General features: G+C 32.4%; 1 protein-coding gene across 2 annotated transcripts in view; it reads right to left on the bottom strand.

Moving 5' to 3' along the window:
* The window catches only part of DIAPH3 (diaphanous related formin 3), a 424,016-nt gene that overhangs the window by 106,764 nt on the left and 293,859 nt on the right, over positions 1-23,393 (bottom strand). For both annotated transcript variants that reach the window (XM_074299215.1, XM_074299214.1), the window contains 2 exons: positions 21,095-21,190; positions 20,558-20,617 (listed from right to left, as the gene is read on the bottom strand). In XM_074299215.1, coding sequence (XP_074155316.1) covers positions 20,558-20,617; positions 21,095-21,190 — 156 coding nt within the window. The remainder of the gene's footprint in view (positions 1-20,557; positions 20,618-21,094; positions 21,191-23,393) is intronic.

Genomic DNA, 23,393 nt, shown 5'->3' on the forward strand with positions numbered 1-23,393 from the left:
TTTAAATTGGGGTTTGCTGTACCACATAGTTTTGGGGGCTCATCTGGGATGAATGTTTGGTAAGGGAATGATCATTGCTTGCTTTGGAGACCAAAAAAGCATCTAGGGACCTTTTGTCCCCAAGTCTCCAGGGTATGGCAGCATTCTCCTCCTTGTTAGGCAGAGAGACTCAGTAAAGAAAAAAAGCAGTGTCTTGAAAGTGTGTTAGCTTGTGGTCTGGAATGACTTGTGCGTACACTCCAAGGTAAGGTCTTCAGAAGTCTGGGGATCAATTGGCTTGGGGAGACCCGAGAAATTAGCTCTCGCTAAATTGAGGTGTGTGTGTGTGTATTGTCAGACTGCAGATATCTTAAGGGAAAAGACTCACCGAAGCAGTTCTAGGTAGACCACTGGTAAAAAGTGATCTTTTCCAAAGGATTGGAACAGGACTGTCCTCTCCAATCACGGGGAAAACTCAGCCAAAATCCCCAAGGCAGGAACCAGGTCAGGGAGTACCAGCTAATAGTCCATTAGGGAGCTGGCTGCAGAATTGAAATAAATTGCCAAAGTACAAAAAGAAAAAGAAAATTATAAAGTATAGCTGTTTTGTTTGTGGTGGTCAAAATTTGGGTGGAGGAATAATTTGGCCAAAATATGGTTCCTCCAATAATTGGAAAAGTCTTCTCAATCCAGAAGAATCAATATATGCAAGCCTCTGGCTTCCAGGGACAAAAGACTGGCTATTTTTAAGCCAGGCAAAAGAGGTGGAAAAAGAGTCAGAGACCGAGAAAATATCATCTCACCCTTGGGACCCTTAAATTTCAGTCCCTCCACATTATGAAGAGGCAGAACCAATAGGGTACCAAGGGGCAGCAGGAGCCCACAAGGAACTAGTATATACACACTTGGAAAGAGAATTAGAACAGCTGAGGAGAGAATTATTGTATATCTTAGCTACTCTCTCCATTTCATAAGAAAAACCAGCTATTAGAAAGGCAGCTATGGAAGAATGGGAGAGACATCATCCCCTTGCAGAAAGAGTGATGACTGTGGAACAAAAAATCTGCTAGTAAATCCAGGATGGGATAATAATCAGCAAGTTGCAGGCAGAATATGCAAGATTTAAGGGACCTAATTATTATTGGGACCAAGGATTCCTTTCCTGAAAGACAGAATATTAATAAGGCCTTAGAGGTTAGACAGGAAAAGGAGGTATCATCTTTCAGATTCTTAGAACATCTCAAAAAGGGAATTCAAAAATATTTGGGAATAAACTTAGAAGACCCAGCAACAGAAAGTGTGCTAAAGCTATATTTTGTCTCCAATTCATGGTCAAACATAAATAAGAAATTGCAGAAATTGTAAGGATGGAATGATAAGTCAATTGGGGAATTATTGAAAGAAGCAATAAAGGTATATGTAAGGAGAGATTGGGAAAAAGAAAAGAAAGAGAATTAATGAATCAAAATGCTAGTTCAGAATTTACAAGCCACCCAAGGACAGGGAAAAGGGTGGAATAAGAAATCTCAGAAGCAAGGAGTGACAGGATCTGTGAGTGGCCAAACATGGGGTCCTCTGACTTGTTGGACTTGTGGGAAAACCAGGCTTGTTTCTAAAAATTGTCCTAAGAAAAAATTATTAGCAAGTTTGTTCTCATGGAATTAAAGAGCAGAAAAGGGTTAAAGGGCTAAACTCAGGCAGGAGAATTTGTCTGCAACATTTGATTAATAATTAAAGAAACTTAATTCTGAAATTGTGGGAAATAATATTACTGTTGCCTTGCACATGCCAGATTTATTCTGAGTATAAGATCTTAGAATTCGTTTGAATATTGAAATCTTCACTTTGAAATTTTTCAAGCTGTATTTGATTTGGTTCATTTTAACAATGGCTTGTAAACACAAAGTTCTGATAAATTGCCTGAAGAGGTCACATGCCTCTAATTAGATAAAGGATGTTGCCTTCTGAAACATGTATTGGGTAATTTGCAAATGTAAGGTATGCTTTAAATTTTGTCAGCTCTGCTGTGGACATGTGTGGGTTTTATGGAGTTATTTAGTTATTTAGTTATTCACTGTATTGTGAATCTTAAAAGTTATGAAGGGAAAAGAAAGGAGAATAAGGTTAATTAAGGAGGATTGATTTGTAGGAGAAACTGAAGGTTTGAATGATTTCAGGAAGTAAGAGAAAGAAGGGGAGGGACAGTATTAGTAAGGAAATTGGAGAGAGAGTATTTAGAGGGAAGAAAGCATATAATAGATGGAAAAAGAAGAGTTGGATTAGGAAGCATGGGGGAGCTAGGGAGAAATGCCAAATGGGGGAAGAATAGTCATGGAAAGAGCCTGATCAAGGTGATAATCTAATTCCCCTTCCCCCATAAAGTGTGCAGTGGCTTTTCCTTGGCTTTCAGTTGCAGAGAGCATATTATTTAAAGAGACAACCCACTTTTACTGTAGTAAGTTAATTGACTGAATATTTGTTTCTTTAAATATATAATGGTCTTCTTGGTTAAAGAATATGATCATAAATGTGATCTATAATTTGGTAGGATTATTTCTCAAAAGTTTAATTAATATTTTCAAGAACTATTTGGATTCTTTTATGTAGAATTAAGGAGGTTATGCCTATAATTTAAAGGGCCTCTGAGAATAATAGTTTGTTTTTTTTTTTCCCTTTGTCCTTTTGAGAATGTTTCTGTTATGGATAATGCAGTTTAGAATTTTTCTAAGTATTGGGTATATTAAAAGCAAAATAATCTGTGTAATGTTGGGCGCTGTATAACCTGTGAACTCTCTAGGATTTATCTCTCACTATGATCCTAGAAAGCTAAGTTCATCTGAAGCTCTGATTGATGATAATTGCTGTAGGAGATGAGATCATTTGGGATTGCAGCTGATATTTCTCTGGAGTTTTAAATTCAGATATGACTGACTGGACAGATCATCAAACCAGTGCTCCATCATCTGAAAGGAATATGCCACAAGCTACTCAGAAGAAGCTGTTACAGGTGGAAGTTAATTGAGAAGGACTTAGGACAATCTTGGCTCTGCTGAAGGTAGGATCCTTCTGACTTAATTTCCCAATTCTTTTCAATAAGAACCTACCTAATTATTACTGAGTCTGGCTTAAAGTAGAATCCTTAAAAAATTAGGATAGTTACCTGAAGTAAAACTGCTTTAAGTAAATCATGTCCCCTCATTTTTCCTCTTATAGCAAATATCTATAGTCAAAGCAAGTGATCAGAGTAAGATACAGATATATAGATATTTTAATTTGCAACCTCACTCTAGAGGACTTTCTGGTTGCTGCTATAACATCTTTTGACCCTTTTTTGCTTCCTGGAGCTAAAGTTTCTTTATTTAAAGGCCTATTTCACCCAAACATTTGGGACCACTCCCATTTTCCCTTTTGTTCATTGAAAGTAAACAAATGGAAAGTAGAGCTAGATCCTTAGGGTCTCTGGAACCCTGACTTATTTATCAAAGACCTATATTGACTTCAAATGCATTTTTCATGTTTTGCATGATCATGGGAGGCTATATGGAAAGAATTTTTGACACCTAAACAATTCTCCATTAAGTGTGTAGAGAAAATGACTACTGCTAGCTATCCATGGACCTAGAGAGGTTTCTATTGTTTCTTAAATGAAGGGGAATTCACTCCAGGTGAATGGAAGCAGGCTTACAGAACAGTTGCCCATGTGGCTGATTGATTGCCCCTGACCATGGCAACTTTAATTCCCTGACTCCTGCATTCCCTCATAACTCCCAAGCAAGTAAATTCTGAAAAAGATTTCCTCCTTGCAGGGACTTCAGGCTGTTTTCAGTTTTATTAACACCTGTACTAATTGGATAAAATCTTTCCCTTGTAAAGGCTCTAACCTCTATATTGACTCTACCTTTGTTCTTTCTCTTTTGTTCATATTTAATCATTGTATTTTTAATATACTTGAGAGTTGCTTCTCCCAGTCTCCAAGCCATGAAATTGCAACCACTTGGTCAACCTGAAATCAACTGAGACCTGATGCTAACTGGTCATGCTGTTGCCACTGCCTACAACTCACTTGTCTCCCCTCTTCAGTCCAGACTCCAGTAGGGTCAGCTATAAGCCCTTATCAGCCTGAAGAAACTCCAGAAAGCCCAGGTGACAAGAGATCGGAGGCCCTCAGACCTCCACAGTGCTGTAGTTCTGTCTGCCAAATGCCAATCTGTTCTGTGATGACTGTTTCCAAGACAAATGGTGGGAATTGGTGAAAGCAAGGTCTGATTCTTGCTCATTGTTTTAAACTTGTGAAATTATGTTACAGGAATTAGAGCAACGATGAGAAGTCCTCATATGTTTTTTGTTTTGTTTTTTAAAAAAGAGGGATCTGAGTGAAACAGGAAACTGAGGACTTCTCAGAATAATAACTGTGAGAACAGTACCAAAGGTACTATCAATAAGTCTCTGGGAAGAAGAGCAAAAGACTTGCTCTTCTAGCAGAAATATATGAGATTACCTCCTAGACCTTTACTTAACTGCTTAGAGAAGAATCTGACTATTTAATGGCCTGGAGATATTCAAGAAGTCTATAAACTGACTAATCTCTATTTGTTGATTGAAAAAAACCTGAAGTAAAATCAAATTTCCTTAAACTATTTTAATTGATTATTAACCTTAGAAGCAGAACAGACTCTTTTTTTCTTTTGAAACAAGTCTTGAATAAGCAAAATCCTAGTGTCACAAAAGCCCACCTATATTCCAGAGATAAATAAAGGAATAAAGGTTGAGTTTGCCAATGATTTTAGGAGGATTAACAGGAGTGGGTTGGTGAATACTTTCTGTAAATTATTTTTTTTCTCTCACAGACCATTTAAATTATCCCACAACCTTTGTAAAAGTGACCTTCCTCCCTCTGAGACTTCAGTGAGAGGAGTCCATTTCTCAGGAGATCCTAATAAAACTTCTGTTTTTCACTTTGAGATTATCTTTTGAGTATTTTTGAATTGCGGTTTGCCATATCACACAATCTTGATGGATATAATATTTTTAACCATAACCCTAGTTCTTTAGATCTTCAATATATAGTATTCTAAAACCAGTGGTCTTTTATTGTAGCCGCTGATTAGTCTTGTGTGATTCTAATTGCAGCTCTGATATTTGAATTTTTGTTTTTGTTTTTGTTATTGTTTGTGAAACTTTATATTTGATCTGGGGATTTCAAAATTCAGTAATATTCACGTAGGTTTTCCTTGTAGGACCTCTTTCAGGTGGTGATCAGTGGATTTTTTTTCCCATACCTATTTTTCTTTTTTTTCTCTAATACTTCAGGACAACTTTCTTTAATTATTTCGTGTATTACTGTATCCAGATTCTTTGGTTATAACTTTCAGGTAGTCCAATTATTCTTATGTTTTCACTTCTTGATCTGTTTTCCAGATCTGTTTTTCCTATGAGCTGTCTCACATTCTTTTATTTTGTTATTTTTCTTGGTCTCTTATAATTTCACTGGCTTCACTTTGTCCAATTATAATTTTCAAATAGTCATTTTTTTAAGACTCTGGATCTTTTCTAGTTAGTTGATTTTTATGATAATCTTCTTGTTTTTGTTGTTTTTAATTTAAAAAAAAAAGTTTTCCTCAATTATGTTTATTTGATTTTTTAGGTTTGTTTTTTTTTAATTTTTCAATGAATTCTTTTTGGGCAGATAACCATTTAACATTACTATTTGAGGTAGGAGAGGCTTGTTGTTGTTGTTGTTTTTTTAAACTTCAGTAACCTCTGAAGATGAACCTACATCTTCCCTATTCCCATTGTAATCTTCTATAGTTGGGTTCTTTCTCCTATGCCTGCTCATTTTTTTAAAACAAGAGCTTATTAGTGTAATCACTTCTTATCCTATGGTGGTGGTAAGGATTAGAAGGGGTTGGTCCTCCAAATCTCATGTTTGGCCTGAGAACTCCACTCTCCTGAAAGTGCCCACAGTCTGCAGCTTCTGCATTCAGAGGTATGCTGGTTCCTTCTCGCCCAGAGTGTATCTCCCTGCAGTACAACTAGGCTTGGTGCTCCTTACCATCAGAGGTTTCTTCAGTTTTCTCCAACTCAGACTCTCAACTCCCCACATAATCTGGGAAGTAAAAGTTCTTGTCACTAGGGCTGAGGCTACTTCCCAATTTAATTAACCCTAGGGCTTGTCACTTATCCTTCCTCAGAACTAGCCTGGAGATGTTTACACAAGGGTTTACATGGGAGAGGTTCAGAGGCCAAACCTCTGCCCTGGTATCTTTCTTTGGATCTTCTCTGATTGACCCAAGAAAATCACTATTCTCTCTGTTAACTTCTATATTCACTCTGAAGCACAGTTTTGTCTTTGGGGGGAAATACAAAGTGTGTTTGAGGGAAAGAAGAAAACAGGCAAAATGAGAAATTAAATTTAAGTATATAGTCTACAGACATACATTACCAACATTTCAAACTACAATTTTGATTTTCTTTCTTAGGAAGAATTTTAAGAATGGAATGTTTCTCAGCTATTACTTGACAGAAGAACTGAGACACTAAGTAAGAGTTAAAATACCTGTCTTAAGAGTTTCAACTCCAATTCTTGTCCCCACATCAGTTAATTCCAGTATTTATGTTGTTGATGTCTTCTCAAATACATTCCAATTCCCCAATCTCTTCAACTCTACAACTTACTTCTTTATTGCCATGATAAGATAATATTCTAGATCACACCATCATGTACTGGTAATCCACTTCAATGGTTAAAAAAGAAAGAAATATTATGAGATCATAACTTATTGAGTGAAATGAGAAACTGAGGATTTCTCAGAATAATTTCTTGATAATTCCATATTTAGTACTAAAGGTCTGTTAATCATTAGGTTCTGGGAAGAAGAACCAAGACTTTTCAAGAGAGAACATTTAAAAGATAACTGCTAAGAAAAAAATGGCTATTTAATGGCCTGTAGATATTCAAGAAGTCCACAATCTCTAAAAGATGATTGAGAAAAGCCTGAGGTAAAACGAAGTCTCCTTAAACTGTTTTAATTGATTATTAACCTTAGAAGCAGAACAGACTCTCTTAAATTACCTCACTGGGATGCCAGTGAGAGGACTGTCCATTTCTCATGAGATCCTAATAAAGCTTCTGTTCTTCACTTTGAGATATCTGAGTATTTTTGAATTGGGGTTTTGCCATCCCACACATTATTTCATCTCTTCTTCATCTTCTATTTCCTCCATTGAGATATTCTAGGTTATCAACTCTGCTCCCTAGTATTTTTCTTCTCCATTTTCAACCCTATAGTTAACAATTTAAACTCTATGCTGTCTTCTTCCCACAAACCTTTTATCCCCCTCTCCTACTGATGTTGAAATCTCATCAAAACTCAATTCTGAACTACTCCCACCTTCTCTGCTATTCCTGTGCTGCTGAAGAAAGCTGGAAGCAATCATTCAACTGAGGCAACTGGATTTTCTATAAATTCATATTATTTAATCTCATCAGCACCTTCACCATAAGACAATCCTTTTTTATTTGCCATATTGTCTACCCACATAGTGGCTATTCCAAACCTTCTTTTCTATATTTAAGCTTCCCACACATATCCTTCCGCAATGCCAGAATATCTGGCATTATACTTTATCAACTAAATAGAGACCATTCATCTGAAAGCCCTCTTATCCTATTCTCTTTCACCCTCAAATATTTCATTTTCTCTATCTACTCTTTTCACAAGATTGTCCTGAAATATCCTTCCTTTCCATTCTATCATTCTTTAGTTACCCACACACACACACACATATATATATATATATAGTATTAACATATGTGTGTGTATATATATACACACACACACATATATATACACATGCAGAAATATACAAAGATATCAATATATGTAAACATATGCCCACAATTTCATATATATACCTACTTAGTCAACAGACATAAGGTGCCTACTACATCCCATGGACTGAGTAGTGGGAATAAAGGTAGGCAAGAAGTTGCTGTTTGTCCTTCGTTCTCAAAGAGGACCATGACATAAGGGAAGTAATGTCATGATATGCAAGTGAATGGAATTTAAGGGAGGGAAAACTGGGCCAGGTCACCTGTCTCACTTTCCCCTGGGGAACCATTAAGTATAGAGTATACATATATAAGTATGTATATACATTTATAAATACATGCATATGCATATTTCCATATAGGTGTGTATTCATATATATATATATATATATATATATATATATATATATATATATATATATATGTAAAACAATAATATTATAAAAATAACAATAGCTGGCACTAATATAGCAGTCATATGTTAGGCACTGTGCCAAATGCTTTGCAACATTATCACATTTAATCCTTATAACTATTCTGAAAGGTAGGTTCTTCTATTATCCCCATTTTACAGTTGAGGAAACTAAGGCAAATAAATATTATGAGAGTTTCCTAACATCAAACAGCTGGTACTTGAGACTGGATTTGAACTCAGTCTTCCTGATTCCAGGCCCAGTACTCTTTAACTACTGAGCAATGAATGCTATGTGACTATGGGAAAGTCACTTCACCTATCAGTGTCCTTATCTGTAGGAAGGTATAATAATATTTACATTACCTGTTTGAAGGGTAAGGTATTTTGGAAAAATTAAAGTGTCACATAAATGTATTATTACTGTAGTTGCTATTGAAAAAGTGATAGAAATAGCTAAGTGAGAATTAAAAAGACAACTGCAAACAGAAATACCTGTTCCAACTGCTGCAAAGTCAGTAGGTAGTAAAATAGCTTCATTAGTCATTGAAGAACACAAATTGACTAAGGAAAAATCATTCTTGTAGGCCAAAGACAATATCAATCCTTTAAGATCCAGCTTAAAATTCATTCTTCTAGAAAGCCTTTCCTCATTAATCTAGATCTTTTGAACATCATCATTCCACATATTTATCTGATCCTTCCATGTGTATATTAAAAAGTATCTGTAAGTTATAGTATATGCTTTTAATGCTTTTTATTTTATTAAGCTTTATCATTTTTCATCTTTTTCACATTAAATGCTATGAGGTCAGAGACTGCATTTAACATAGACTATCTAGATCTCATGGCACCTAGAATGGTATCACACAACTTCTGGGTACTTGATAAATACTAACTGATAATCAAAAAATATGTGCATGACTAGAGCAAAGTCAAGGTAAAATATTAAAGGATATAAAATATTAAGGATAAAATATTAAAGCTTAATGAAAAGACTCAATTAATGAATTGAGAATCCATTCATTGAAAGTCCAGATGACACTAAGCTAGGCAGGGGTTAAAATAGATAAAAATATATAGAAACACAAGTTTGGGATATCTTAATATTCAAGAAATATGAATAATATTACTATAATGATAGCTTATATTTATATAGGGCTTTGAGGTCTGCAAAGTTCTTTCAATATATTAAAGACAATTTTAAATCTGTATGCAATAAATTATATTGAATTTTGGCCATAGCTTTGTTGTTGCATACAGATTTTGTCCACACTAAAAATTTTCTGGATTTTTCTAGACAAAAGTAACAAAAATGACTAAAATCACAGAGAAAAAGCAATAAAGTGCAATTACTATCTTATCAATAATTTATCACCAAAGTGGATAGGAAGTGAAACCAGCTTAAATTTGGCAAAGTTTAATTTAAACGTGATCAAATAACAAAAAGTTACCATAGATATTGTAAATGGGTTGTCCAAAAGAAATCATATACAAACTACCTGAGAAGGTTTTGATTTGGGATTATTCAAATCAGAATCTTGGCCTGAAAATGGAGTTTCAATGTCTGCCTGAAACTTTTCAATATAATTTCTCTATTAGAATATTATAGTACATGAATTAACATCTCATTCAATAGTTCTTTTGCCCATGGTTAATGAAAATGAGGCTTTAGAACAATATAAGTGATACTAAGATAGGTTTAGGCTTTCACCTTATAAAAAGTTAAAAGGTATATCATCTTCAGTATTAATTACCAAGTTGGCAAAAGTTAGAATTTTTGCTCAGTGACATTATTTTTGAGAAACTGGACTCACTATCATTCCATAATAATAACTACAAGATTGCAGAGGAATCCTTGACTAAACAAGGAAGTAACTTATCAAAAGTAGTGGGATAAAAATGCAGTCAAAGCTGTTGTTTCCTCAACATCATAAAAACAAAATAACTTTGGTGTCCTCAATTTTTAGCTTTTAATTGTATACTAGCTTTAAGAAGGCACAACATAAATAGTTCACAGACCTGTCCGTGAATTGGTACAAGAACTCTAAAAAATAATTTGTAATTATGCAAATAAAATAGCTAAAATCTTCTAACTCTTTGAAAGATTCCAGTCTTATACAAAATCATTGACCAAAAAAAAAAAAAAGTTTCATAAATATAAAAGTATTTATAGTAGCACTTTTTAATGGTAGCAAAGTACCAGAAATAATGTAGATGCTTATAAGTTGTAGAATAGCTAAACAAACTGTCAATGTAAAATGTAATATAAATGAAAATGTAAACGAAATATAAAAAATTATGCTATAAGAAACTGTAAACATGCCACTTCAAATCCTTTTCATTTGCCCACTGAAACTCTGCTTTCAGATTGACCATGTATTCACCAAATAAACAATATTCTGCTAACAAATACATAGGACATCATTGGCCAATCCATAAATCTTTCCCATCCTGGTAGATTTTGTCAGAACTTGTGATTTGTGACTTATGGGTTACCTCCACAGCATAAGCCATTGAAGAACATATGATCTAGTCATATGTTTTTGAAATGTTACATTTTAATGTGGTATTAGAGATGCATTATAGTAGTCATATGTATTATATAACCTGCCTATTTGTATATGGATACACTCATCACAGTGTAGACATGCTATCTTGCATACCTGTAACAGATTATGCATCAATGGCACAAGCAATAGGGAATCATAGTGGGGACCAACCTTAGTGGTAGTAAATTCACACTCCTTATTCTGCTTATATATAAATTGATCAACATAAAGGCTAAGCAACTTGACCAAGATTAGAGAGCTAGATAATATGGAAAAGTCAAGTGAGTCATGAATCTCAGATGAAAAAGTAGAATGATTATGATGATAGTTTTGTATTTGTATATTTGGCTATATAAATATACTTTAGAATAAACTTGTCAGGGAAGTATTACAAATAATATTCCTATTTCACAAAGGATGAAACTGAGGCCTAAAGTGTTTAGGTGGCATGTTAATATTTGCATAGTAAAATATCTCTTAATTCTAGTATTACTAAGGCAGAAAATTTACTTATTTTACTGGGTATAGTTATTTATGACAAATAAGATGCATGATCAGTTCCACTCAACTATATGACATCTAAGATGAAGAAAAATTGAACAATTTTCAAGAAATCCTATATGTTAATAAAAATAATTTTCAAAGTTCCTGCTTTTCAAAACTCTGTAGTAGATATGCTTGATTTTAGGACTGAACAGTCCATAAAAAAATCCATTTTTGCTCTTCTTTTTTAGGGATAGAGGGGATAAAGAAAGGAAACAAATTCATTTATAATGAAGGTTCATAAAACAAGTTTGAATATGATTCTCTTACTGCAATGACTATTAATAAGAAAGCAAGTTAAAAGCAGATAATTCTATCTTGCAATCAATTACTAACAAAATCTGAAAAATCAGACTTAAAGCTGAAATCTAAGTGTAAAGACTGATTAGGCAGGAAGCTGCTGTTAAAGAAAGTCAAAGCAGGAATGATCCTGAGAGCTCTCATAGCCATTTGCTCTATTCTGAGAGTCTCAAATGGAAATCCTTTAATGCACTGTGTCCTTTATTTATTTCTCCTACTGGACATTTTAGAGCATTTAAAAACGTTACTTTTTTTGAGTGGTTGCCTGATAACGGATCACTCTGAATTAAAGGATTTTTCCTCCCCCCCCCCCCAATCCCTTTTTTGGGGCAGGGGAAAACTACCATCTACAGCATAAGTAGAAAATTAAGTGTTTGACCTGATGATAAATTATCAATCAATCATGTTTTTCACACATAAAACTTGAGGATTTTCAAACTTAACTATAGTATTATAATGTAAGCATTAAGAAGGATTTTAACATAAGAGCCTTAGCTAAATCACATATCTGGATTTGAAGTTAAACAGCATTTTGATTGTAATGCATTACAAATCAAATGTTGCTCAGAAAATTTTATTTTTTTGAGATCACTTAAATCTAGATACACTATAATATTTAGTAATTCAACTTTTAATATGGATATGGGTAAATAAGTATTTTATTTGCATATTATATTAGGCAGTTTTATGCTACATGAAGTGTTATAATGGAAAAATATGCACACATAATTTAATAAGCCTAATTATCACATTTCAAAATAAAACAAAATTGCCAGCATCTTTTAACCCTGAGGCTACTACAACAGAATGTGAGAGTGCTAAAAATAAAGCAGATGTATATATGTTAAATGAATATGCACTTTTTCTTCTCTTCAGGAAACTTCAGTATTCATTTATTTCACATAATATGTGGATTTCTATTACAGAAATCAGTGTATGACAGTTATTCAGATTAATTAACCAAAGAGAGGGTTGCCTACTAAAAGCATTCTGTAATCAGGATTACATGACATAAGATAGTAGTTATTCATCATTATTTATTCCAGTACCAGTGCTAATAAATATAGCTATTCTCTATCAGCCAATCAATTTATTACATTCGCACTATGTACATTTTTTTTTCTATGCAAAATATAGTCAAAAACTAATCTGTCACAGTGGACTGAACATTGGGCTTAGAATCAGAAAGTACACTCTTCTTCAGTTCAAGTCCAGCATCATACACAAAATAGCAAACCATTCCAATATTTACCATGAAAACCCCAAGGGGTTTCAAAGCTTCAGACATGACTGAAAAAAAAAAATGACAGTCAAAAACCTGTACTAAGATGTGCATAGATATACAATACTAAGATATGGTTTTTTATACCAGTGCAGACACTGGTTACCTAGTAAATTATGGATGGGTGGATGGTAAAATTAAAAAAACAAAAACAAAAAAACAAAAAAACCCCTGCTAGATAGGTGCATGCACTTCCCTCTTTCCACCTACTCACCACTATTTTAGCAAAAGTTTACTTATTAGTCAACTTAGAACCAGGAAAATTCAGAAAAGAAGGAAGGTCAAATGAAAGCAAAATATATAACTGTAGAAGCAACAAGGCAGAACAGAGAACCTCAAAACCAAGAAGACTTTACTAGTCTAGCTTCTGACACATATTGGTTATGAGCCCATGGCCAATCACTTAACCTCTCAATGTTATAGGCAATTCGCTAAGCCTACAAGATATAAAAGTTGTAGTCCTGCATTAGTAGAGGGAAAGGAAATGGTTAAATCACTATCTCCAGTCTACTACAAGTGGATACTACAAGTATCCATTTGAAACCTTCTTTGGTTTTTAAATGAATAAATATAAAAAAGGTGGTAAAGTAGGAAGGATAAATAGGTCAACATTAAACTATTTTTCTGGCCCTCCCACACTTTATAAAGTGAATGTAGAAAAACACAAGCTTAACAAACTTAAAAAAAATTTTTTTGTTAATTCTGGGTTTCTGAACCATAACAAATCAAATAATTTTAAATTACTAATGTCCCCCAGTGATAATCAGAGAAGATGGAATGATACTGGTTATTCTTCTTCACTTTGATTTTGGCTGTAGACAGAATTTTAAAATTGCTGTAATAACAGTATGAAAATGATCTATAAATAAATAATAATGTCTTTCTATCAATTCTTTTGTGCACTTAATGACTAGAGTATACTTGAACTTTTAGAGGGATCCTAATGAGAAAAGATCACAATTATCTTTGTGTTCTCTATTTTTCCTAGAATATTACCCTTCACTATGAGCAATATTTAGAATTTATAGGGACTCACATTGTGCTAGGCTTGATTCAATAGATCAGACACAAAAACATCCTGTATTTATTGCTGGGAATTATTATTCTTGTTTTACAGACAACAGAAGATTTGATTTATATAGTATCTGTCTTCCAAAGAGCTGAAAGTTCTTTCATGTGTTATCTCATTGATCCACAAAATATTTTTAAAAGGTAATAAGGAAAAAATGTTTCTCAATAGAAAACAGGAGTAAATAAGCAACTATATATACTTCTTGATTTTTATATGAAAAGAAAACTGGATTTATGGTAGACGTTCTTAACTACTGACATATGCTATGACATATTAGTAAAAAACCTAATTGAGTCTCTGGTTGACTATTAATGGAAAATATATATCCGAGGCTCAGTAGTAAGAATAGGTATTCACTTATCCCCTGGATAAGTCATTCTTTGGGAGTGGGGAGTGGGAATTCAACCCATGAGTAGCTTTGAACAAGTATGAGAAGTAGCTCAAGGAGGGTGCTGCAATAATAACACTACAGATTTCTTAAGTATAATTAAAAATGGAAAAATTATCAGATGACAGACTAAGTGACAGAAATGGAAGATAACCAGTGTACATAGGGAAGTAAGTTTTCTGATTCATTCTTGGCACTGCATTTTACCCATAAAAATTGTTTAATGCTCTTGCTGATGTTGTAATAGTTTGGTTTTTCTTTAAATAAGTAGTTGGATAGTTGCCCTTATGCTAGTTCAACATATAATTTTGTTGAAGGAATGGAGATAATTATGATTTGAGAGATAAAAACAAGAGTGTAAATGGGAGGATTCACTTTTAATAGTGTTCTCATATATCCTAAGATGCAAAAATACTAAAATAGTAGACATAAAGAAATAATATTGCCTAACATAGAAAAAAATTAAAAAAAAAAAACAATGGAATGACTTAAAAGGTATAAAACTAGACATTTGGAGAATTTGATCAATGAGTTTTAATTACATTTAAATCACAAAGAGTTTTTTTTTTAATGGTTAATTCAAATTGCAATTTGAATTATGCTGGGGAGTTTTTGTGAAAAGGCAAACAATATGGAGAATATTACATTTTTGTAATATTATTGACAATTTTTTGGATATAGATGATCATGATGATGATAACTATGATGATGACAATGTTGGATCAAACATAATAATATTTGGATTAGGATTTACAAAATACTTTCCATATGACAACCTTTCATATATTTCTTATATGTCTGCCAACTCCTTATTTCAACTAGAAGGATAACTGGTGATCATTACAACTTGATACTAAAAATAACACCTTAAATTACACAATGTTTTAGATTAACAAAGTGCTTCATATATGTTTATTTTAGGTGTAAGTTTTTATTTAATCAACAGTTACTCAAAGTAACAAACTTGGACTGAATTTGAAATTAATGAGGGGATGGAAAGCATGTGATGAAAGAAAATTCAAGGGGGCAGCTAGGTGGCGCAGTGGATAGAGCACCAGCCCTGAATTCAGGAGGATCCAAGTTCAAATCTGGTCTCAGACACTTAACACTTCCTAGCTCTGTGACCCTGGGCAAGTCACTTAACCCTAGCCTCAGAAAAAGGAAAAAAAAAAGAAAAAAAGAAAAAAAAGAAAATTCAAAAGTAAAACATAAAATGGGCAAATCAATAGGAATAATAACATATCCTGTAAGCCATGGAAGTCCAATGGAACTGCAATCTAGTACCTGAAATGAAAGCAAAATACTGGACATAGAGACTTGAGTTCAAATCCTATTTCCCATGTTTACTACTGCATGTCACTGGGCATATTATTTCAATATCTGTTTACAGGTATATTTCATAGTTGTAAGGCTCAAAGTAAAAACACTTTTCATACCTTATAAGGCAGAATAAATATAACTATACAAATATTACCTGCTATTGATGATAATGATGATATTACTGTTAAAAATCTAACAGCACCCCTTCATTTGGTGAAATATAATTCTGGCAAAAGAATCCAATTAAAATAACAATAATTTTTTTCTGTGATAGCAAATGCCATATTAATAATTGCTTTAAAATTATTGTCAAGTTGTCTTCTGTATATTCTGTATATTTGTCTTCCAACTAGATTAAAATTGACATTAATTACAATTAGATTAAATAAAGAAGTAGTCTATAGGGGCAAGAAGTCTACAAGGGTGGCTAGATATCATAGTGAATACAGCACCAGCTGTGGAGTTACAAGGACTTGAGTTCATATCTGGTCTCAGACACTTAACATGTACTAGCTATGTAATCCTGGACAAGTCATTTAATCCCAAGTACCTTGAAAAAAAAATAGTATTTTTGTACTACCTACTTGTACTACCTCTAACAAAGAATGGTCTTTTATTAGAATGGGCAATTAATACATTTTTTTGTTGCCTCACTCATCATGTCTATAGGAAATAGAGTAAAATTATGAAAATAAGTCTTATTATTTTTCTTTATTGACTGGGAATAAATAGAACAGGAATGACATAACTTTAAGATACCTAACAACTTCTAAAACATTCAAGTTTGTTTGACAGTTGACAAGTTTTGGTCTTAATAATGGGAACAAAGATTAATCACATCTTTATTTCCACTTCTCTTAAATCTTTTAAGTTCACATTCAGTTTTCCAAGTTGTAGCCTTAAGCAATATTATGATTCCAAGAGACAAGTTTGATCACATAATAAGGAAGAAATTTATTTATCAAATAAGGATAAAGAATCTCTTTTTAAGGAAAATTGGAAGAAATCTAGATTTCATGATTATTTGCAATGACTCTATGGACCTTTTAAATCTATCTACCTTTTAAAAGTAGAAATATCACAACAATTAAAAAAAATCACCTTTTCAGTATATTTTTATGAAGAAATGCTCTGTCTCCCAATCCCGATAAGAATCATGAAGTCAATCAATTGAAAGAGAAGAGAAAGATCTAAAATACAGTACTGTGAAAATTTAAAAACAAAACAAAAACAAATACAATACTATAGTTAACTATGGAAGAGTAGAGATATTTTTCTCAAATAGATTATTTTATAAAGCCTTCTAAGATAAGACTTGGATGATATAGTAGTTCTCTATTTTCTTTCATCCATTTCTGAAACTTCAGTATATGGACTTGAAACTTTACTTAATGAAGGATATTTCTTTCTCTTTCCATAAATGCCTTTTTATAACAATCTGAAGCCCTCAATACCTAAGAATTTGTAACCATTTCATGCTTGAAAGTCTCTTTGATAATAACTGTGCCAAAAGATTCCCATGCTCTGCCTACAAATTAGAAAAGGAAGAACTGTTTTGTATGTACACAGGACTATCCTACCCAAGTTGGAATATTACTGAACTTATTCTTTCTTTTGTGTAAATACATGGTAAATACCAGAGACAGATGACTGAATAAAATGTAATATCATTCAAACTGTTTCCTATTTCTTGAATTAAAACTATTAATGGTTACATTAAAATTATAACTATTCAGAAGGAATAATCTCATTTTGAAAAAAAAAAAAAAAAGACAAAACATACCCTTAAGTAAGCAAATTAATTTAGTGAGAAAAAATATGTTTTGGGGGAAAAAAGGATTTAATTGTTCAGAAATATATGATAATTTAAAGATGCTTAAAAACAGGTCACATTTGAAATGAACAAGAAATCTATTTAAAACAGTTACTATCAGCAGTTAGTTTTAAGTAACTCCTAAAAGTTCCTTGGTGGATGTAAATTGGAGTAATAAGTGGTAAGTGGTTCGTTTAACAGAAATTCCTTGTTGTAGCTTTGAGTTCCATAAACGGAACCAATCTTATATTTTCATCTTGAATTTGGAAATAAGCTGTGGGGCAAAGATACTATTTTGCTCTTGTCTATTAATTTAATTTTTTTTTTTCCTTTATAGAAGCAGAGAAAAAAGATCTTATCCTTTCATATCAATATTAATGCTTTTCAACAATTTCAAGGTCTTTCCAAATTTCCAGCACTGAAACATAGAAGAGTTAGTTGATCTTTAATTGACTTCAAAATTTATGATGGCAACAATAGCTGGGCATTCACATAAAAACTGAAGACTTCTACCAGCTTAAATATGAGAAATACAATATAATTATGTTAGTAAACACAGATAAGAATGCATTTAACAGAGAAAAGCTTTCAAAGTACACAAATTATTCTCTTTTTTTATTCCAAATGGATATTATAATCAAGGAGATGCATTATAGCTCTTGAAATAATACCTCACTATTTACTATTTCACATAGATAGGGGGATGTTCTGGACTTATAATTAAAAGAGAAACAACTAGTAGTACTCCTAAAAATTCTAAAATCATATACCTCAGAAATGGTGTTTAAATAGTCCATTTACTCATAAGTTCAAAAAATTGTGTGATAAACTATATGAGGCACAGCAAAGAATGTAAAGATGAATAATATATAGCTTATTGTGTGATAAAGTATAAAAAGGTATAAAAATTTTATTATAAGTACAAGGAACTTAGACGAACTTAGATTGAACTTAGATGAAGACATTAGATCAAATATGATTTTAGTGACAGCAAATATTACAAAGGGATGTAAATCAGGGTTGATTAGAATAATTTCCTAATGAAAATAAAAATTCAAAGCACCAATAAAAATGTCAATAGCTCAGGGGTCCAAGAATTGAGGATCAAAGAATGGTGAAATTAAATGTTAACACTGGCTCACATATTTACTATTATGCTTATTATAAATGGGATCAAATGTTTAATTTAATATGCTCAGTATTATACATAATTGTCAATATAGTCATGTTAAATTAGTTCATGACTTATTCCCTTTGACTTCTTTGACTCTATCCTACATAAGTTTTCAGGATATTAATTATATATGAAATGCCAAAGGATAACACTGTAATGTAATCTATCAAATCAGAATCCATTTATAAAGCATCTACTATGTGATAGGTACTGTGGCAATGGATATATAAAAAAGGCAACAGCAACAACAACAACAAAAAAGCAATTATAATTCTCAAGAAGCTCACAATCCAACAATGAAATCAATATGTAACCAACTATTTACTAAAAAGATATATGCAAGATAGAATAGAGATAACAATAAAAAGAAGGCAGTATAAAGAAAGGGTACTTGCAAAAGTTTCTTACAGAATACAGAATTTGAATTAAGACTGAAGAAAGTCCAGAAAACTAGGAGACAGAGCTGAGAAGAGATAAAATTCCAGGCTTTATGAGACAGTCAATGAAAATGCATGAAATTTTAGTTTTCTTCTTATATCTCTGATTATTATTTCTATGTCTCTTCATCTCATCCTCTGATAATACTTATTTCGCAAGACTGATTTCCCAGAACACTTCTCTATATTCTCTTCCTTAGAAAATGTATCTATTTTTGTGACTTTCTCTGTCATCTCTAGGTGTGTAAATGATAACCAACTCATATGTCTCCAATTCTGACCCTTCTCTTCAACTCTTCCACTCACACAGTTCCTACTAGGAATGTCTATCTCCAATTCGTTTTTCACATTTCTATCAGATTAGTCTTCCTAAAACAACTTAAGTATTATATTAACTTTCATAAAATATTTAGTTTAATAATACAATTAATTGTAATGATAGTCAGTTGTGAATCAGATGATATTAAGGAAGGTGCATGTACATGATGATCTTCCCAAGAAGCTCACTCTTTTTCAATTTTTGACATGAAAAGTTTCAAGATTCAGTGAATCTATGTAGAAATCAAAATAAAGCACCATAGACTTAAATTTGCTCAAACTAAGTATTCTAATATAAAGAAGAGACACTTAAGTGAAAAAGAGAATAATTTTGATTGTTCAACCAGCAAGGATTTCAAGGGAAGTGATATCATACTAGTGGAAAAACATAAGAGAATTAATACAGATTTACCATCTAGAAGGTATAAGATCCTCCCCAAAAGGGAGGAGGGAAGGAGTATTCAAAAGAAATAACAGTTATTTAAAAAATGTTTGGATAAATAGTAAGGAATTATATTAGGGGGATGGTCTTTGAGAGTGATAAGCAAAAGCAAAGTTTGTGGGATTTGGCTACTTTAATTTTTATGTTGATTTTCAATATATCTCTTTTACAATCATTGTCCTGACTTTAATAGCTTTCTACAACAGCCTACTAGGAATTTTAGTGATACTTATAGTTCTATCAAGATATTGCTTGAACAGTTTCAAAGAGCAATGATTAATGGAAGAAAAAGGATGTCTATTCCAATATTTTAAATTATATCATTAAGTGAGATTCTTTCACCTATTTAAAAAACATAATTCAATGAGAGAGTTTAACAGTCTATAAAAAGGTACTCTGAATAGCAGTTATTAAAAATCTTATCATTACTCCTACTATCCTTACTTCTAAAAACAGTCAAATCAAAGCCTCTTTTTTTTGTAATCCAGTAAATGAGAGTCCAATATTAAAGAAACAACCTCTAAGTTAACTATTAAGGGATGGGATCCTTACAAGTTCCTTATTTGTATCAACTATCCATTTTCACTATATGTACTTAGAAACTTGAGAATTTCGGCATAAACTACTGAAATCAAATATCAATAGGATAAAAGTAGATAAGAAAAACATTCAGTTCATAAATATTGTTCATTACCATGGTTACAAGCTTTCAGAATAGGCCTCTGTGAAGCTGGACTGAGACTCTGTCGGATATCTATTAAAAAAAAAATAGAAACAAAAAAACTCAATATAATCTATTTCTCAAAATGTATAACAATATTATCTAGATTTTTTTTTCTTCTCAGATTAAATGTTTTTGAAAGCAAGATAATGCTACACTTCCAATGAAATACTTGATTCAGTGGAAAATGTAACTTTTATTTCCCATTTAATTTTTATTCTATGATCTCCAAAAAAGATAAAATACATATGGTTCTGAAGCTGAATTTTGTCATGCTGATAAGTTTATGATAAGTTCTGTGTATAGATTTGTAAATGGTATTGACATTAGCCTATAGGAATGAGCATCTGTGATATGTCCTTACATGAGGAAGATTAAACAAAATGGTAGAACTTCTTAATAGTTATAGAACAGAGAAGTACATTCATATTGTAAGCCTTTAAAGAAATAATAAAGAAAAGGTCTCTTATAATTCCCTAGAAACTAACATAAAACAAGTGTAATATTCACCTTTAGGTCTGGGTGTCCTTTTTCTTCGGTCTCGGAAAGCGGCACCTGACTGCAAGGCTTCCAGCAGACTATCCATCACTCCTGTCTCATCACCCTCTGTGAAAAGAGATTGAGGGAATTCCATCAGCCCTCAGGGTTACCATAGCAATGTCAGCCCACCCAAGGGTCAAAATGGTTAAGGATAGAAGAAAAAAGATCAAATGTCAAGAAGAAACTAATAATTCCAAACTCAGAGAGGTATTTACCTTACTCATAAATCAGCTATCACTTAATGAAATCTACATCATTAACGTTTGTATTGCTGTCCAGTAAAGAGAAACCAGATTCAACTGATTCACTTCAGAGTGCTGCTCTTTATTTAAGTGGAAAGTATTATTTCATAACCAGGTTAACAAAAATCACATTTTCATTCTTGAAACAGGTTACTTTAAGACTGGCTTTAATTCTTAAGTTGACCATGGCTTAGAAAAAGGTTTGTTGTTAGAGATGCTGCTGAATGAACTCAAGAGTACAAAATTCCAATTTTCCATACTAAATTTTGTTAACGTGTTTCTGACACATTATTTTTCACATCCATCATAATAACTCAGGGAAGCAGAAGAAAACTCATTGGATGCTGCCATGTCAGAAATGGTTCTTTGGGACTAAGGGAAAACTTCTATACTCCAAGCTCATAGAAATTTAAAAACTTCTAATCACTTGAACAAAGGTCGGGTATGTCTCTGTGTGTGCACATATCACAAAACTTTCTGAATTAAAGCAACTCCAAATTTTTTATATATATATATATATATATATACATACACATATATGTATATATATGTATATATATATATCAGTTGTACATATATAGGTATTATATGCAAATTCATGTGTATGTATATTGTATTGTGATATTTGCGTGTCTCATATATATATAATGTACTGAATTTATTTTGATATATGTATATACATGTATACTGTATATATAAATATGTAGATAAAATATAATTTAAGGTTGTAATATATTGATAGTCTACACAACATTACAATCCTAAATATTAACTCTGGGAAGGGAAAAGAGCTCTAAACAAATGGCTGTCCAGTATTGTCTTTTTTTAAACTACAATTCAAGAATAGACCATGATTAATTGATGCATTGTTACAATTTAAAATTCAACAGTTTGTTTCTACTAGCTTTTAGCTTTTTTAAATGGAAATCATCCCTCAGTACATTATATTACGAGTTTGACATATAAAAACAAAACACATATACTAAACATATAAATGTTACATATCATATGAATAAAAATATGTCTTTTTGAAGGTTGACCACCAGGTAATAGCATAGAGGAGACACATTAATTAAGGAAAACCACATGAATTGTAATATGAATTTGTGGAAAGAACAACCACATTGATGAAATCACTCATTATTAGAGTATTTTAGTAAATACTGTTTATATTTTAAATTTTAAAAATAATTTTAGTAGAATCACTAAATTCACTCAAAGTTGATGATAATAGATCATATTAAGAGTAAGGTCTTCAAGGAAAGAAATTAAGATTGCTCTTTGATAGACTGAGTTTGAGGTGGTAACTGGATACTCAGGTTTGAGAAACTTCAGCCTATAAGACATAGCTGAAGTAGATAAGAGCTTGAAGCCTGTAGACAGAGAGCAGAAGAGCCAAAGACAGAAGCTTGGGTGATTATTAACATTGAAGGGTCCAGAAGAAGAAATAGAAGATAAATAAACTCCAGGACAGTACTATAAAATCTGTATTTTATCTTTAAAAAGTTTTCACTTATTGAAAATAATGATGGTTGGAATAAATTAAATATATCCCTTGAAGGGAAGCCTGGGAGAGATGAAACAGAAATGATATATCAAAATGAAAAAAATTTGACCTGTTCCTCTTAATAGAATATAAAAAATGATTGCCTTTCATGTGTGTACAACTTTTCCTGGTTCTCCTCTGCCAATATAGGTAAGGGAACTTGGACATAAATAAAACAGTCAAATTCAGTGGATTATCTACAATCAATGACAAATGGATTACCCAACAATGAAAGTGGTTGGAGTCTTGAAGCTATTCTCAGTCCTCTTGGGACTTTACCACTGAGGTTCCTCCTTATTGAGTATCACTTGCCTTTTCCAAATCAAAGCATCAGATTTCCTGGATATCAAAGCCCATAAGCTTAATGCCAAAGACAAATCATGACATGATTTGAGAATCACCTGCTCATAGTACATACTTAGACCAGCAATGCTATGTTCAGAGTAAGAGCAAAAGACTTCTGGTTTATTTCCTCATGCCT

This window comes from Sminthopsis crassicaudata, chromosome 3 (genome assembly GCF_048593235.1).
Source record: "Sminthopsis crassicaudata isolate SCR6 chromosome 3, ASM4859323v1, whole genome shotgun sequence".
NCBI lineage: Eukaryota > Metazoa > Chordata > Mammalia > Dasyuromorphia > Dasyuridae > Sminthopsis > Sminthopsis crassicaudata.